The sequence below is a fragment of the Schistocerca cancellata genome, chromosome 1 (assembly GCF_023864275.1).
Source record: "Schistocerca cancellata isolate TAMUIC-IGC-003103 chromosome 1, iqSchCanc2.1, whole genome shotgun sequence".
Classification (NCBI taxonomy): Eukaryota; Metazoa; Arthropoda; class Insecta; order Orthoptera; family Acrididae; genus Schistocerca; species Schistocerca cancellata.
In genome coordinates, this window is record NC_064626.1 from 1,137,511,248 (window position 1) to 1,137,528,859 (window position 17,612).

Genomic DNA, 17,612 nt, shown 5'->3' on the forward strand with positions numbered 1-17,612 from the left:
CTTCCAAGTCCTTTGCTGTCTCTGACAGAATTACAATGTCATCGGCGAACCTCAAAGTTTTTATTTCTTCTCCAGGGATTTTAATACCTACTCCGAATTTTTCTTTTGTTTCCTTTACTGCTTGCTCAATATACAGATTGAATAACTTCGGGGAGAGGCTACAACCCTGTCTTACTCCCTTCCCAACCACTGCTTCCCTTTCATGCCCCTCGACTCTTATAACTGCCATCTGGTTTCTGTACAAATTGTAAATAGCCTTTCGCCCCTGTATTTTACCCCTGCCACCTTTAGAATTTGAAAGAGAGTATTCCAGTCAACATTGTCAAAAGCTTTCTCTAAGTCTACAAATGCTAGAAACGTAGGTTTGCCTTTCCTTAATCTTTCTTCTAAGATAAGTCGTAAGGTCAGTATTGCCTCACGTGTTCCAGTATTTCTACGAAATCCAAACTGATCTTCCCCGAGGTCGGCTTCTACTAGTTTTTCCATTCGTCTGTAAAGAATTCGTGATAGTATTTTGCAGCTGTGGCTTATTAAACTGATAGTTCGGTAATTTTCACATCTGTCAACACCTGCTTTCTTTGGGATTGGAATTATTATATTCTTCTTGAAGTCTGAGGGTATTTCGCCTGTTTCATACATCTTGCTCACCAGATGGTAGAGTTTTGTCAGGACTGGCTCTCCCAAGGCCGTCAGTAGTTCCAATGGAATGTTGTCTACTCCCAGGGCCTTGTTTTGACTCAGGTCTTTCAGTGCTCTGTCAAACTCATCACGCAGTATCGTATCTCCCATTTCATCTTCATCTACATCCTCTTCCATTTCCATAATATTGTCCTCAAGTACATCGCCCTTGTACAGATCCTCTATATACTCCTTCCACCTTTCTGCTTTCCCTTCTTTGCTTAGAACTGGGTTTCCATCTGAGCTCTTGATGTTCATACAAGTGGTTCTCTTGTCTCCAAAGGTCTCTTTAATTTTCCTGTAGGCAGTATCTATCTGACCCCTAGTGAGATAAGCCTCTACATCCTTACATTTGTCCTCTAGCCATCCCTGCTTAGCCATTTTGCACTTCCTGTCGATCTCATTTTTGAGACGTTTGTATTGCTTTTTGCCTTCTTCATTTATTGCATTTTTATATTTTCTCCTTTCATGAATTGTATTCAATATTTCTTCTGTTACCCAAGGATTTCTACTAGCCCTCATCTTTTTACCCACTTGATCTTCTGCCGCCCTCACTACTTCATCCCTCAAAGCTACTCATTCTTCTTCTACTGTATTTCTTTCCCCCATTCCTGTCAATTGTTCCCTTATGCTCTCCCTGAAACTCTGTACAACCTCTAGTTCTTTTAGTTTATCCAGGTCGCATCTCTTAAATTCCCACCTTTTTGCAGTTTCTTCAGTTTTAATCTACATTTAATAACCAATAGATTGTGGTCAGAGTCCACATCTGCCCCTGGAAATGTCTTACAATTTAAAACCTGGTTCCTAAATCTCTGTCTTACCATTATATAATCTATCTGATACCGATCGTTATTGAATGAAATTACTCATTCAATATCGATCAAGTTATAACGTCTCCTGTTTCCCCCGGAATAATCATTATTTACTTCGGACTCGGATGCCTTATCCCGACGCGGGTCAAAATTCATAATTCATGGTCATTGTCAACTTGTATTTTCGCAAATCGCGGGAAGCAGAGGGGTGTTATAAGGGATACCCATCACAGTCTTCTCACAGAAGAAAAATAGCCCATACAGGTTCGTCTGCGTCGTTTCACAGAAAACATTGATATTCGGCGAATCTCTCTCATGGGCCACAATGTCATGCTGATTTTCAGTGCCCCATATTCCCACATTGTGGCGATTAAACTTCCAGATAAATGGAAGGCTGCTTTGTCACTGAATGTCAGCTCGGAAGCAAAATGTTCATCCAAAACGGAGTCTTGCACAGTGCTGCAAAATTGAAGGCACCGGCAATTGTCGGCCCGTTTTAACTGTTGCATGAGCTGCAGACGGTACGGTTTGAAATATAACCACTGTCTCAAACTCTTTCACACAGTGTGCTGTTGGATTCCAAGTTGGTGGCTTGCGCGGGACGTTGATTTTTTTTTGGACTGCGTACAAAACTTTCCCTCGCCTACTTCACAGTTCCATCTAGCACACTTGGTAGACCGCTACTTTTCTGTTTACAGAAAGAACCTATGCCCCTAAATTGTCAATACCAAGACACAATTCTCTGTTTACATGGTGGTTCTTACCCACAATTCCTCCTGAATGTACGATTCACTTTTGTAGCAGATAAACATCTCGCATATTCCAACAAACTACAGTTTTGGTTTTCCTTCGTAGCTATTTTGTCAAGACGCTAGAGTGGGCATCACAATACAAACCCAGTGAATTTAAGTTCTGTTCATGGATCAGTCATGCTGTACATATAATGCTTTGGAAAATATAGAAATCTGAAAACTAATTACTCTTTTATGGACCGCTCATGAGAATTAGGGTAACACGTGTATCAACGCCCGGGCTTATTGCATTGCTGAAAACCTTGGCTCTCAATGTATGCGACAACTAAAGTCATTCGCTATCTATCGGTTGTTTTATGCATTACAATATCAGGTGACTCCTCAGAAGAAAGTGAGTGACTGTGTCGCATTGTTCTGTAGTGCGATACACAGATAACAGTTGTCATTTGCGGTCATTGTATTCAACCAAGCACATGCAAAGCAACATCTTAATGCAGTACAAGTTACAAGGGCAATTTATTTAATCCAAGAAAGATGGACTTTCCGTCGTGTTGCCGCACATGCCAATGTCTCGCAATCTGTTCTCCATAGGTTGTGGACACGCTACAGGTAGACAGGTCAGTAAACAAGACTAGTTGGACAAGGTCGCCGATGCATTACTGTCCCACGTTAGGATCAACATTTGGCCATCTGTACGTTGCGGCGTTATACGGTAACCCCAAGAGCACTGCAGTACGATCTCAGAAGGGTCACTGGAACCGCTGTGTCCGACACATTTATTTAATTATTCCATTCCATTTTTGCCTGTTACCTTAAAATGGCTAAGCAGGGATGGATAGAGGACAAATGTAAGGATGTAGAGGCTTATCTCACTAGGGGTCAGATAGATACTGCCTACAGGAAAATTAAAGAGACCTTTGGAGAAAAGAGAACCACTTGTATGAACATCAAGAGCTCAGATGGAAACCCAGTTCTAAGCAAAGAAGGGAAAGCAGAAAGGTGGAAGGAGTATATAGAGGGTCTATACAAGGGCGATGTACTTGAGGACAATATTATGGAAATGGAAGAGGATGTAGATGAGGATGAAATGGGAGATATAATACTGTGTGAAGAGTTTGACAGAACACTGAAAGACCTGAGTCGAAACAAGGCCCTGGGAGTATACAACATTCCCTTAGAACTACTGACGGCCTTGGGAGAGCCAGTCCTGACAAAACTCTACCATCTGGTGAACAAGATGTATGAAACAGGCGAAATACCCTCAGACTTCAAGAAGATTATAATAATTCCAATTCCAAAGAAAGCAGGTGCTGACAGATGTGAAAATTACCGAACTATCAGTTTAATAAGTCACAGCTGCAAAATACTAACTGCGAATTCTTTACAGACGAATGGAAAAAACTGGTAGAAGCAGACCTCGCGGAAGACCAGCTTGGATTCAGTAGAAATATTGGAACACGTGAGGCAATACTGACCCTACGACTTACCTTAGAAGCTAGATTGAGGAAAGGCAAACCTACGTTTCTAGCATTTGTAGACTTATAGAAAGCTTTTGACAATGTTGACTGGAATACTCTCTTTCAAATTGTGAAGGTGGCATGGGTAAAATACAGGGAGCGAAAGGCTATTTACAATTTGTACAGAAACCAGATGACAGTTATAAGAGTCAAGGGACATGAAAGGGAAGCAGTGGTTGGGAAGGGAGTGAGACAAGGTTGTAGCCTATCCCCGATGTTATTCAGTCTGTATATTGAGCAAGCAGTGAACGAAACAAAAGAAAAGTTCGGAGTAGGTATTAAAATCCATGGAGAAGAAATAAAAACTTTGAGGTTCGCCGATGACATTGTAATTCTGTCTGAGACAGCAAAGGACTTGGAAGAGCAGTTGAACGGAATGGACACTGCCTTGAAACGAGAATATAAGATGAACATCAACAAAAGCAAAACGAGGATAATGGAATGTAGTCGAATTAAGTCGGGTGATGCTGAGGGAATTAGATTAGGAAATCAGACATTTAGAGTAGTAAAGGAGTTTTGCTATTTGGGGAGCAAAATAACTGATGATGGTCGAAGTAGAGGGGATATAAAATGTAGACTGGCTATGGCATGGAAATCGTTTCTGAAGAAGAGAAATTTGTTAACATCGAGTATAGACTGAAGTGTCAGGAAGTCATTTCAGAAAGTATTTGTATGGAGTGTAGCCATGTATGGAAGTGAAACATGGACGATAAGTAGTTTGGACAAGAAGAGAATAGATGCTTTTAAAATGTGGTGCTACAGAATAATGCTGAAGATTAGATGGGTAGATCATATAACTAATGAGAAGGTATTGAATAGGATTGGGGAGAAGAGAAATTTGTGGCTCAACTTGACTAGAAGAAGGGATCGGTTGGTAGGACATGTTCTGAGGCATCAAGGGATCACCAATTTAGTACTGGAGGGCAGCGTGGAGGGTAAAAATCGTAGAGGGACACCAAAGGATGAATACACTAAACAGATACAGAAGGATGTAGGCTGCAGTTAGTACTGGCAGATGAAGAAGCTTGCACAGGATAGAGTAGCATGGAGAGCTGCATGAAACCAGTCTCTGGACTGAAGACAACAACAACCACCTTTAATTTAAACACAGGCTATATTGATTCTTACAGAAGTTATGCAGCGTACATTAATACTTACCCTGTATAATACTACCTCCCATCACCACAATTATTTCTACTATGGAAATAATAATAAATTAATTTAACAAGACCTATTTTAACTATGAACGAAAACTATACGTACTACCAAATCTGTCTACTACTGTTACGTTAACTACGGTTTTTGTCTGTCACATTCCACAAAGCATTCCATCGCTCCCCAGTCCATAGGCATGCCCAACCGCTTCCTTGGTGCTTGGAGGGAGTTCCGGTCGTATCTGCCTCTGCGTCATTTCTTTACTCCCTGGTTGCAGAGAATGATTCCCCTGGTCCAAGAGGGCATCACTATTTCGTTATTGCCGGTTACGAGCGCAGAAGCACATCGGCCAACGTCACCCCGGTTCTGGTTTCTTAGGTGACGAGATACGGCCCACGGATGTGTTTCTCTCTGGTGTTGTTACGATGGTGTCGCATACGACGTTGGCAGTCCTTCTGACGCAGCTGTTGACCCCAGATGCCTTCGCTGCGTTGCTTCTCGAACTTCAGTTGCAACCTCTCGTGGTGCACTAGACGGGGGCTGGTTGATGAGGTAACGCGCTACCCAAGCCTTTCTTGCAATAGCGTCAGGGATGTTGGCCAATATATACCATTCTGCTTCGCAACACAGTACCTCCTTGACATCGAGTCTTCTGTTCCGGTTTCTCCCGTTGGGATTGTTGCCGCCGATCAATATCAGCTACATCGGTATACAGCGGACATCCCCAGACAGTACATTTTGGTGAATATTCTTCACCACAGGCACATTCCGATGTTTTTCTTGTACTAATTCGATGCCAGTATACAACAAAGGGCCCATGAACAGTCTAAGTGCGTAAGGCCCCTTGAGAGATTCAGGTGCTTTACTCTCAGTAAGGGTGATGCTGAGGGAATTAGATTAGGAAATGAGACACTTAAAGTAGTAAAGGAGTTTTGCTATTTGGGGAGCAAAGTAACTGATGATGGTCGAAGTAGAGAGGATATAAAATGTAGACTGGCAATGGCAAGGAAAGCGTTTCTGAAGAAGAAAAATTTGTTAACATCGAGTACAGATTGAAGTGTCAGGAAGTCATTTCTGAAAGTATTTGTATGGAGTGTAACCATGTATGGAAGTGAAACATGGACGATAAATAGTTTGGACAAGAAGAGAATAGAAGTTTTCGAAATGTGGTGCTACAGAAGAATGCTGAAGATCAGATGGGTAGATCACAATACTAATGAGGAGGTATTGAATAGAATTGGGGAGAAGAGGAGATTGTGGCACAACTTGACAAGAAGAAGGGACCGGTTGGTAGTACATGTTCTGAGGCATCAAGGGATCACCAATTTAGCATTGGAGGGCAGCGTGGAGGGTAAAAATCGTAGAGGGAGACCAAGTGATGAATACACTAAGCAGATTCAGAAGGATGTAGGTTGCAGTAAGTACAGGGAGATGAAGAAGCTTGCACAGGATAGAGTAGCATGGAGAGCTGCATCAAACCAGTCTCAGGACTGAAAACAACAACAACAACAACATACTCTCAGTCTCTGTTTTACAGTTGGTAAAAAACTATAGATGTTCCTCGCTCTTTGGGCATCATCCCATCGTTTCTGCCATAGGTGGAAGATCGGATTTTGAATTTTCTCCTAGCCTGTGGCCCGTATCTCTACTAAATTCAGCTCTTCGTGATATTCTTCTTTCTTCAATCAATAAATCGCGCTTTTTTTCGTGTCTGGAGATCGAGTGGACAGACTCCAAGTATTACTTGCAACGCCACAATTGACACAGTACCAAAAGCTGCTGTCAGCCGAAGAAATATTTTACATTGCACCCTGAAAACTGTCCGTGCTGGTGTTATGAGCACAAGTTCGTGGGCACAATCACCGGACAGTATCCCACGATTTCATTTAAGACAGCTTATAATCGTAACTGGCACGCCTAGTACTTTGATTTATCCTGTTCGTGCCATCGGCCTTGCCGCAGTGGTAACACCAGTTCCCCTCAGATCACCGAAGTTAAGCGCTCTCGGGCTTGGCTAGCACTTGGATGCGTGACCATACGGTTTGCCGAGCGCTGTTGGCAAGCGGGCTGCACTCAGCCCTTGTGAGGCAAACTGAGGAGCTACTTGACTGAGAAGTAGCGACTCCGGTCACGTAAACTGACATATGGCCGGGAGAGCGGTGTGCTGACCACATGCCACTCCATAGCGGCCGGTAGGCGCCGTTGGGCCTTCCAAGGCCTGTTTGGATGGAGATGGAGAGAGAGAGAGAGAGAGAGAGAGAGAGAGAGAGAGAGAGAGAGATCCTGTTCGTGGTTCCCTTGCTCATTTCTATAATGTGTGGCATCACAATTTTGTCGTTCGTCCAAGGAGACGCCTTATTATATGGTGACGGACTTTCTCTTTATGGATCTGTCGCTTCATTTCATGACCGGTTCTCTTTGAAGATTTCCTCCTAACAGCAGGTATTTGGTCTTTCCAGGCGCTACAGACAGTTTGGCTCCTTGGCACTGATGTTATTACTGAACAACTTCGTTACATTCAACTTCCAGGTTGCTTCCGTAGCTTCCCTTCACAGGGATCATCAGGCCGTCGGCGTATGCCGCTACTCCTACGACCTCTTCATTATCCTGTAGCTTTCCCAACACCAGGTCGACTGCTAAATCCCAGGTAACAGGACCGCTTATGGATCCCTGTGGACAGCCTTTTGAAATTTCCTTTGTTAAAGTTTCTTCTGGGGACGACGGTGTTGGTTATTTGTTTCCACAGTAGTTCTTAAAGCAGACGTATAGCGATCGTTGGCGGTCCAAGATTCTCAAACGGTGAAAAAGTGATCGAAAGCCCAGGAGATCTTCACCGTTATGGCTACGACATTTTTATGTTGAGCGTTTTTGACAAGTCTTATCGCCTCATTTACAGCATCTTCTGTTGACTTTCCGCTTCTGAAATGATATTGTTGCAGCATCTTCAGAACTTTCCCTAAGCTATCGAGAAAGCAAATTGATCTGTAGACTTCGGAGATCCTTGACTCCACCCATTTTCAATGATATCACTTTTACTTTCTTCCATCTATTTATATTCCTCCCTGCAGTAAACAATCGTTGTATAGTGTCCATAAATATAAAGTAATTTGCAAATGAAGGGCTAGTAGAACTTCAACAGGGGTGTGGTCAGGGCCAGGTGATTTATTTCTTTTCAGTTGCAGTATTTCTTTTCTCACATTCTCTTTCGAAAATGCTCAAACTATCCAATCACCACAGAATGCTTCCCTACTTCTGTTCCACGGTTCTCTGTGTACATCAGATTCGTTCTCTGCAGTATCGTCTGTAACTTTGTCCATCAGTAATTGTGCGGATTGCCGCCAGTTTTTCGTCATGCTGCCGTCTGCTAGTTTTAGAATTGATAACATTGTTGGAGATTTTATCTTTTGGCAGAAAATTTTATACCGATTACCCCATGGATCAAACCTAAGTTCTCTGCCATGAATCGGTTCCAGCTCACATTTCATGCCTGCCAAAGGCAGTCTTTAAATAGTTGCTTAAGGTCTCTGTATCTCCCCAGTCTCTAAGTTATTTCTTCCGCAGTGCGGCCCTCCTCCTAGAATCTTCTTGCCCTTCTGACTTCTGTTCTAAATCTTTGGACACCCTCATTCCATGGTACTCGTGAACCCCAACCCGTTTGTTTGACAGTCTGTAAGGAGCAGGTTACGAGATCCTACGATTCAGACGTCCTTTCGAGTACCCAGCTTGGCACGACACCATCTCACAGCATGGCTTCAGTCATGTCGTTCTCATGTCGACTGGCTACTTTGTCACTGGCGAAACGTGTTGGCCGGCCGCGGTGGCCGTGCGGTTCTGGCGCTGCAGTCCGGAACCGCGGGACTGCTACGGTTGCAGGTTCGAATCCTGCCTCGGGCATGGATGTGTGTGATGTCCTTAGGTTAGTTAGGGGACTTATGACCTAAGATGTTGAGTCCCATAGTTCTCAGAGCCATTTGAACCATTTTTGAAACGTGTTGTTGACAGACAAGTCCAGATTTCCTCTGACGCAAGGTAGAGGCCGTTTTCATGTGTGGAGAAGCCACAGTGCGAGTCACCTGCCCAATGCTGCCCAGGACATCGACAGATTCGATCAAGGCTCTGTAATCATGTGATGAGACAACAACCGAATGGATCTTGTCGTTGTCCATGATCGCCTTACCGCCAGGCAGTACATCGAAAAGAGCCTTTTGGACCACTGGTAGCTGCTGCTTACCGTGGTGCTCTTAAACTCTTTCTCATGCATGATAATGCAAGCGTCCATGTGGCGGTCGTCACCTGGGATTTCCTGCAGAGACTAGATATTGAAGTTATGCCATGGCCTGCGGTGAGTCCCAACCTAAACTCCATTCAGCATGTCTGGGACATGCTTGACAGTCGTGATCGTACTGTTCCACCAAAGACTCTCCAAGAACTCTCACAGGCTCTGATTGAAGAACGGGAACGTGTACTACAGAGCTACCTCCGTAGCTTTATATGGGCATTTGGGGCATACAATGTAAGTTACAGTCGGTGATAAACCGCTCACAGAGGGCATACGAGTCATTAAAACTCCCACTGTCCAATGAAAAGGAGATTTAGACATCTTTCAGACATTTCAGTTCTTATTATTTAAATGAGAGAGGATATAATGATGTTTTGCTGTGTATTTAATTTGCGAAGAATAAAGATATAACTTGGTAACATATCCAGTCCTCAATTACTGTTCACTAGAGTGTGGCAGACACCCAAAGTCATGTTCCCCCAATTCTTTCGAGCAGTATAGTTGCCCTGTATTAAAAGCTACCTGTATACTTCATTTATGAAGTATATGTAATTTCAACACAGTGATAAATAATGTCGACGTGCTACATTTCTCAATGTGACGAGCACCGCACAAATACGTTTTATACATTTTAATGGAACGTTGACAGATTGGCTGATTTATCACCAAAGATTATGTCATATGAGATACAGGAACAGCGATCATACCATGACACAAAGATTCCAATTGCGGTATACTGATAATTTTTACTTATGGACCGTCTGACAGCAACTGAATAAAACACAATTTTAGTGCCATACGCGTTTCGCCTTTATTTTCTGCAAGGCATCATCAGTGGCAGGTTGCATGGACAATTTCTTACATATTACGCTCCTGTTACATTTTTGGTGTTACGCCTGACTGTTGACAGTCGGCAACAGAAACCAAAACATTGCATTAAAACAAGCGTTCAGTGCACAGTGCTGTGGAATGTGGAAAAAACCGCAAATTGGCGTTCGTAAGAAGAAGAACAACACCAAAAATGTAACAGGAGCGTAATATGTAAGAAATTGTCCACGCAACCTGCCACTGATGATGCATTGCAGAAAATAAAGGCGAAACGCGTATGGCACTAAAATTGTGTTTTATTCAGTTGCTGTCAGACGGTCCATAAGTAAAAATTATCAGTATACCGTAATATTACACGCAACTGAGGAAGACAGGACTACAAAAGTTAAAGATTCCAATGGATGTAAATTAGTGGAACGGCTTTCATGTTCTTTTTTGTGGCTTCTTTCGGTTGTTCCATGAGAATCATATGTTACTGCTAACGAAACAGGAATGTACCTGACATAATGCAGCTATTGATACGCAACAAGATTCACGTGTAAAAACGAGGAAGGAAGGCAAGTCACCACCTTTAGCTCTTGTAAATGTCAACGACACATCTTACCTTTACAGGGCAATGTGAATCGAAACCAATTTAGTGGTAATCTGTCCCGAATGGGTAATAATAGTGACTTAAAACTATATTTTAAACTTACTGTCGATGAAAAGCAAAGGAAACAGACGAGAATCGTAATACCGACCCACTTGCTTAGCTGTCCGCCCCTGGTAGCTGAGTGTTCAGCGCGACATAATGTCAGTCCTAAGGGTCCGGGTTCGATTCCCGGCTGGGTCGGAGATTTTCTCCGCCCAGGGACTGGGTGTTGTGTTGTCCTAATCATCATCATGTCATCCCTACCGACGCGCATGTCGCCGAAGTGGCGTCAAATCGAAAGACTTGCATCCGGCGAACGGTCTACCCGACGGGAGGCCCTAGTCACACGACATCTTATCTTAGTTGCTTAACTTTAACTATAAAGTAATTATTATTAGGCATATTCGTAAATATGCGTGCGTATCAGCGTAAAGTAATTATTGCAAATACCCGCGAATATTCACAGGCCCAGTAGTACCCGTCTTGTTTGACCATAGCGGCCAGTGTTGCCTACTTCATAATAGGAAGAACTTTCAAACCAAGTGAAAACTCTAAAAACACGCCTGATCGATGTCAAGAGTGACAATGGCAGTATCAGTGGGCCAAAAAGGAGCATAATGAACAATCTGTGGGAAATCAATTCGTCACCCTGTGACATTTCAGGTGTACCGGGTAAGTCTTACCGGTAGCGAAGCTTGTGTGCAATCAGTAGCTTTATATGCACTGACTTGATACTGGACCACTCGGTGTGACCAAGTATAGGTTTACCTAAACCTATATGAAGTTTACAAGCCGCACATATTTGTTCGCAGTGTTGACCAAACTCCAGAGCAGTAAAGCGAACGTCGACCATTCTGCATGGATGGTTAGATGCCATCAACTGCGGACTGGGCTGACTATAAGCGTTCTCGAAGCCAAAAATGCTTCTCACTGCAAATGGCATGTGAACACCACTGATGATGATGTTTGGTTTTGTGGGGCGCTCAACTGCGCGGTTATCAGCGCCCATACAAATTCCCAACCTTTGCTCAGCCCAATCTCGCCACTTTCATGAATGATGATGAAATGATGAGGACTACACAAACACCCAGTGATCTCAAGGCAGATGAAAATCCCAACCCCGCCGGGAATCGAACCCCGTGAACACCACTGTTGATATACTGAGTGTCAAGCTACAACGATAAGGCACGTTAGAACCTGTTTTACGGTGATAGCCGGCAGCTACCACGTTGACGGACTTTGGCCATATGCAGTGCTGAGGGGCGTATTAGACACCAGATGTGTGATTATTTGGAGAGTCACATAGCATACAAAATACACATATCAAAAAAAAATTTGCATCACCCCGGCTGACTGTGGATATTTTACCACAGAAACAGTCCCTTTGACTGCTCAGAGATGTCACTAAACCCACCCAAAGATGTAAACAACCATGCATGAGCAACGCTTATTAGACGGAGGTGGTCCGACAGCCGATCACTTCCAGTCATGCCACCAGGAAGGCTGGTGTTGTCTGTAGTTCAAACATGCCTAGACGGTCAATACCGCGGATCGATCGAGTCCGCATTGTTACTTCGTGCCACGAAGGGCTCTCAACAAGGGAAGTGTCCAGGCGTCTCGGAGTGAAACAAAGTGATGTTGTTCGGACATGGAGGAAATACAGAGAGACAGGAACAGTCGATGACATGCCTCGCTCAGGCCGCCCAAGGGCCACTACTGCAGTGGATGACCGCTACCTACGGATTATGGCTCGAAGGAACCCTGACAGCAACGCCACCATGTTGAATAATGCTTTTCGTGCATCCTCAGGACGTCGCGTTACGACTCAAACTGTGCGCAATTGGCTGCACGGTGCTCAACTTCACTCCCGACGTCCATGGCGAAGTCCATCTTTGCAACCACGACCCCATGCAGCACGGTAGGGATGGGCCCAAAAACATGCCGAAAGGACCGCTCAGTATTGGCATCGCGTTCTCTTCGCCGATGAGTGCCGCATATGCCTTCAACCAGACAATCGTTGGAGACGTGTCTGGAGGCAACCCGGTCAGCCTGAACGCGGTAGACACACTGTCCAGCGAGTGCAGCGAGGTGGAGGTTCTCTGCTGTTTTGAGGTGCCATTATGTGAGGCTGACGTACGCCGCTGGTGGTCATGGAAGGCGTCGTAATCGCTGTACGATACGTGAATGCCATCCTCCGACCGTCAGTGCAAGCATATAGGCAGCATATCGACGAGACATTCGTCTTCACGGACGACGATTTGCGCCCCCATTGTGCACATCTTGTGAATGACTTCCTTCAGGATAACGACATCGCTCGACTAGAATGGCCAGCATGTTCTCCAGACATGAACCCTATCGAACATGCCTGGGATAGATTGATGCCTGGGATAGATTGAAACGGGGCTGTTAATGGACGACGTGACCCACCAACCACTGAGGGATCTACGCCGAATCGCCGTTGACGAGTGGGACAATCTGGACCAACAGTGCATGGATGAACTTTTGGATAGTATGCCACGACGAATACACGCACTCATCAATGCAAGAGGACGTGCTACTGGGTATTAGTGGTACTGGTGTGTATAGAAATCTGGACCACCACCTCTCAAGGTGTCGCTGTAAGGTGGTACAGCATGCAGTGTGTGGTTTTAGTGAGCAATAAAAAGGGCGGAAATGATGTTTATATTGATCTCTATGCCAATTTTCTGCACAGGTTTCGAAACTCTTGGAGCTGAGGTGATGCAAAACTTTTTTTGATGTGTTTATGATGTTGACTCACACAGATTAACGGCAGTATAGACAGCAACCACTTTTATGAGGAGTTTCAGAGCCAGCGGTACTGAGCTTCCTATCTATTCCACTTGTTGTACTTCAGAACGGCAATACTCAGTCACATTTGGCAAGGAATATGCAACATTCCTATGAAGAAAGATGGGTACCACTAGCTCCGTGACCTTCATATTGGCTTATAATGGCAGTCAGAAAACAGGTTTGCGATATGATTGTTCTACAACTCGTTTGTCACGATATTTCAGCAATCACCATTGATGTTTCATGGGCTCTAATAATACCGCATACCGGGACAAAATCCAGGGACAAATCCGTATCATCTTTAATTTAGTGTCACGACGTTCAGAGTCCACTATTCAAGGACCTGACGCCTTCACACGATAGTGAATGCTCGTAGTCATGCATAATGTGTACCGTTGATTTCTTAAGAGCAATGCTGCTGAGCTAAACACAAAAACTACCACCAGGTAATATAGCAAAGCCTCCGAAACTCGTAATAACTGAACTATTAAATTGTAGGGAGAGATCCAAGACTGTTAGCAGAATATGGAATCGGTGGGTTCAGGAGGGTAATACGGAACGCCGTGCTGGATCCGAACGACCTCGTATCACTGTCAGTCGAGATGACAGGCATCTTATCCGCATGGCTGTAACGGATTGTGCAGCCACATATCGATCCCTGAGGACGTTTGCAAGACAACAACCATCTGCATGAACAGTTCGACGACGTTTGCAGCAACATCGACTATCAGCTCGGAGACCAAGGTTGCGGTTACCCTTGACGCTGCATCACAGATAGGAGCGCCTGCAATGGTGTACTCAACGACGAACCTGGGTGCACGAATGACAAAACGTCATTTTTTCAGATGAATCCAGGTTCTGTTTCCTGCATCATGATGGTCGCATCCGTGTTTGGCGACATCGCGGTGAACACGCATTGGAAGCGTGTATTCGTCATCGTCGTACTGGCGTATCACCTGGCGTGATGGTATGGGGTGCCATGGGTTACAAGTCTCGGTCACCTGTTGGTCGCATTGACGGCACTTCGAACAGTGGACGTTCCATTTCAGATATGTTACGACCCGTGGCTCTACCCTTCATTCGATCCCTGCGAAACCCCACATTTCAGCAGGATAATGCACGACCGCATGTTGCAGGTCCTGTACGGGCATTTCTGGATACAGAAAATTTTCGACTGCTGCCCTGGCCAGCACATTCTCCAGATCTCATACCATTTGAAAATGTCTGGTCAATGGTGGCCGAGCAACTGGCTCGTCACAATACGCCAGTCACTACGTGGTATCGTGTTGAAGCTGCGTGGGCAGCTGTACCTGTACACGCCATCCAAGCTCTGTTTGACTCAACGCCCAGGCGTATCAATGCCATTATTACGGCCAGAGATGGTTGTTCTGGATACTGATCTCTCAGATTCTATGCACCCAAAATTGCGTGAAAATGTAATCACATGTCAGTTCTAGTATAAGATATTCGGCCAATGAATATCCGTTAATCATCTGCATTTCTTCTTGGTGTAGCAATTTTAATGGCCAGTAGTGTAACATTATACCTTTTAGCGAATGGATTATGACAGCATTTTAAATTTTTAAATTCACGCAAAAATTGCTCGAAATATTAAAAATCTAAACTCTGTTGCTCCTGGGAACGACTGAATAGACAGACTGCGCCTAGTATCGGGTTCCGAGACAGCGATTTAGAAATATAGATCTTCCATTGTTTCAAACGAAAATGGTCCAGTTCGTGACATACCTTCAAATGCAGAGTACGAGACTAGTATGTCGGCGTAAGAACCGTGGCCCGCGTCCGGGGCGTCGCTAATGCTGTTGCTGATGTTCACGCCGAGATCAAGGCCCCGTCCTCTACTTGCCTGCAACCAAAAACAGTTCAGCCAAAATTTATAGCGTAAGCAGGTGATCTGTTGATTCTGCAGCATGTAACAGAGAGGATATTGACGCTCAGTCGTTTTTACATCATGTTATTCATTCTTTACATTGAACAAGCAGTATAGGAAACCAGAGAGAAATTCGGGAAATGAATTAGAGTATACAGAGAAGAAACAAAAAATTTAAGGTTGGCTGATTGTACTGCAGTTCTTTGAGAGATAGCAGAGGCGTAGCAAAATCATTTGAATGGAATGAATAGTGTCTTGAAAAAGAAGTTATAAGATGAACATCAACAAAAGCAAATCGTGGTGTAACCTCCCCCTCACTTATCGACCTTAATGACAGTAAAAATTAAACCGCGTGTACCTAATGGAAATTTGGGAAAAGCAATCGTCACCGAAGTTAACCTGTCGGTAAAGAGGGAGTAAAGGGTTACATCTAAATGAAAGGACAAATTCAAATGAAATGGTGGAAATTAATTTTGAAAAGGGGTAAAGATAATAAAGTAAGTAAACGTGCGGACGTTACGTTAACGATTAACTGGCTTTAATTACATATTTGACATTTGGGGAAAATTACGGTCGCCAGTTCTATGGACAACTACTATAATAACTGAAAATGAAAGATTAATGCACATGTAATTAGCATTAAAAGCGTGGCAACTGAAGGTTGACACGTGTTGTGTGAAAACTGAATGTTTGTCAGAAGTAATAAATTTCTCTACCTCTTATTTAATTTAGCAAAAGAATTAATAAAACCAGAAAATTGAAAGTGAATTTAGTGACTGAAATTAATAGTGAACTTTCTTTCTGAAGCACTACGAAATTCAATAAAATAAGGTTAGTCTTGCGCTACCTCAACAATCATTTCAAAAGCTACTTGAATCTACGCAATTTAGAAATAAGAGATTTAACTTTGAATTTGAATTAAATGATTCTGAACAATTAACAATAGTAAAATTTAGTACGTACCAAGCTGAGCTGCAGTCACAGGTAAGCTAAAATATGGTAACAAAACTCGCACTCTCAATTTCTGCTTGTGTAATATAAATATTGTAGCCAGCTTTAACTGAACTTTGAAATTATGCAACAGTTCGAAAAGCTGAGGTCCGCCATACAGTTCTAAAACTTGACGTGCTTTTAGTCTTGCTTGTTGGTTGATTGAAGGTTTGAAGTCGTCGATCGGGGAGGTGACGACAGTCACTCACTGTCGGCCGTCGCTGTTGGCGCGCCTTCTTCTCGACACGGTCACCAGGCGAAACGGGCTCATGATATGCGCCAGCTAATGCTTCCCGTCCGCAACACCGTATCAGAAACTGTCATAGCAAGTCGAGCGCAATTACATGCTGTCAAACCACGAGAGCGCGGCAGATCGCGGGAGCGTCACACAACACACCTGCTCCACCACCCTACTCCAGCCAGACTCTCTCTGCCCGCGCTCCATGTGGCAAATTAACACTACCAAAGATCCTAAACACTTTGGTTCTCCACATGACCTATCGATGTAATCGTTCGACAGCATAGTTTTCCCTAGGCCAGACCCAGCGCAAAAATAAATAATATTTACAAAACAAACCAATCATACATTGACATAGGGTTATTACAAATGATTGAAGCGATTTCACAGTTCTACAACAACTTTATTATTTGAGATATTTTCAAAATGCTTTGCACACACATACAAAAACTCAAAGTTTTTTTAGGCATTCACAAATGTCCGACATGTGCCCCTTTAGTGATTCGGCAGACATCAAGCCGATAATCAAGTTCTTCCCACGCTCGGCGCAGCATGTCCCCATCAATGAGTTCGAAAGCATCCTTGATGCGAGCTCGCAGTTCTGGCACGTTTCTTGGTAGAGGAGGTTTAAACACTGAATCTTTCACATAACCCCACAAGCGGGTTAAGTCGGGAGAGCGTGGAGGCCATGACATGAATTGCTGATCATGATCTCCACCACGACCGATCCATCGGTTTTCCAATCTCCTGTTTAAGAAATGCCGAACATCATGATGGAAGTGCGGTGGAGCACCATCCTGTTGAAAGATGAAGTCGGCGCTGTCGGTCTCCAGTTGTGGCATGAGCCAATTTTCCGCGGGCTACGGGTGAAACTTGCCCGCACGCGTTCAACCGTTTCTTCGCTTACTGCAGGCCGACCCGTTGATTTCCCCTTACAGAGGCATCCAGAAGCTTTAAGCTGCGCATACCAGCGCCGAATGGAGTTAGCAGTTGGTGGATCTTTGTTGAACTTCGTCCTGAAGTGTCGTTGCCC

At 44.0% G+C, this 17,612-nt stretch overlaps 1 protein-coding gene across 1 annotated transcript in view; it reads right to left on the minus strand.

Moving 5' to 3' along the window:
* Positions 1-17,612, minus strand: part of LOC126134598 (caspase-1-like) — a 125,796-nt gene that overhangs the window by 7,242 nt on the left and 100,942 nt on the right. Inside the window, exon 5 of the mRNA XM_049915194.1 lies at positions 15,210-15,327. Within this exon, the coding sequence (XP_049771151.1) occupies positions 15,210-15,327 (118 nt within the window). The remainder of the gene's footprint in view (positions 1-15,209; positions 15,328-17,612) is intronic.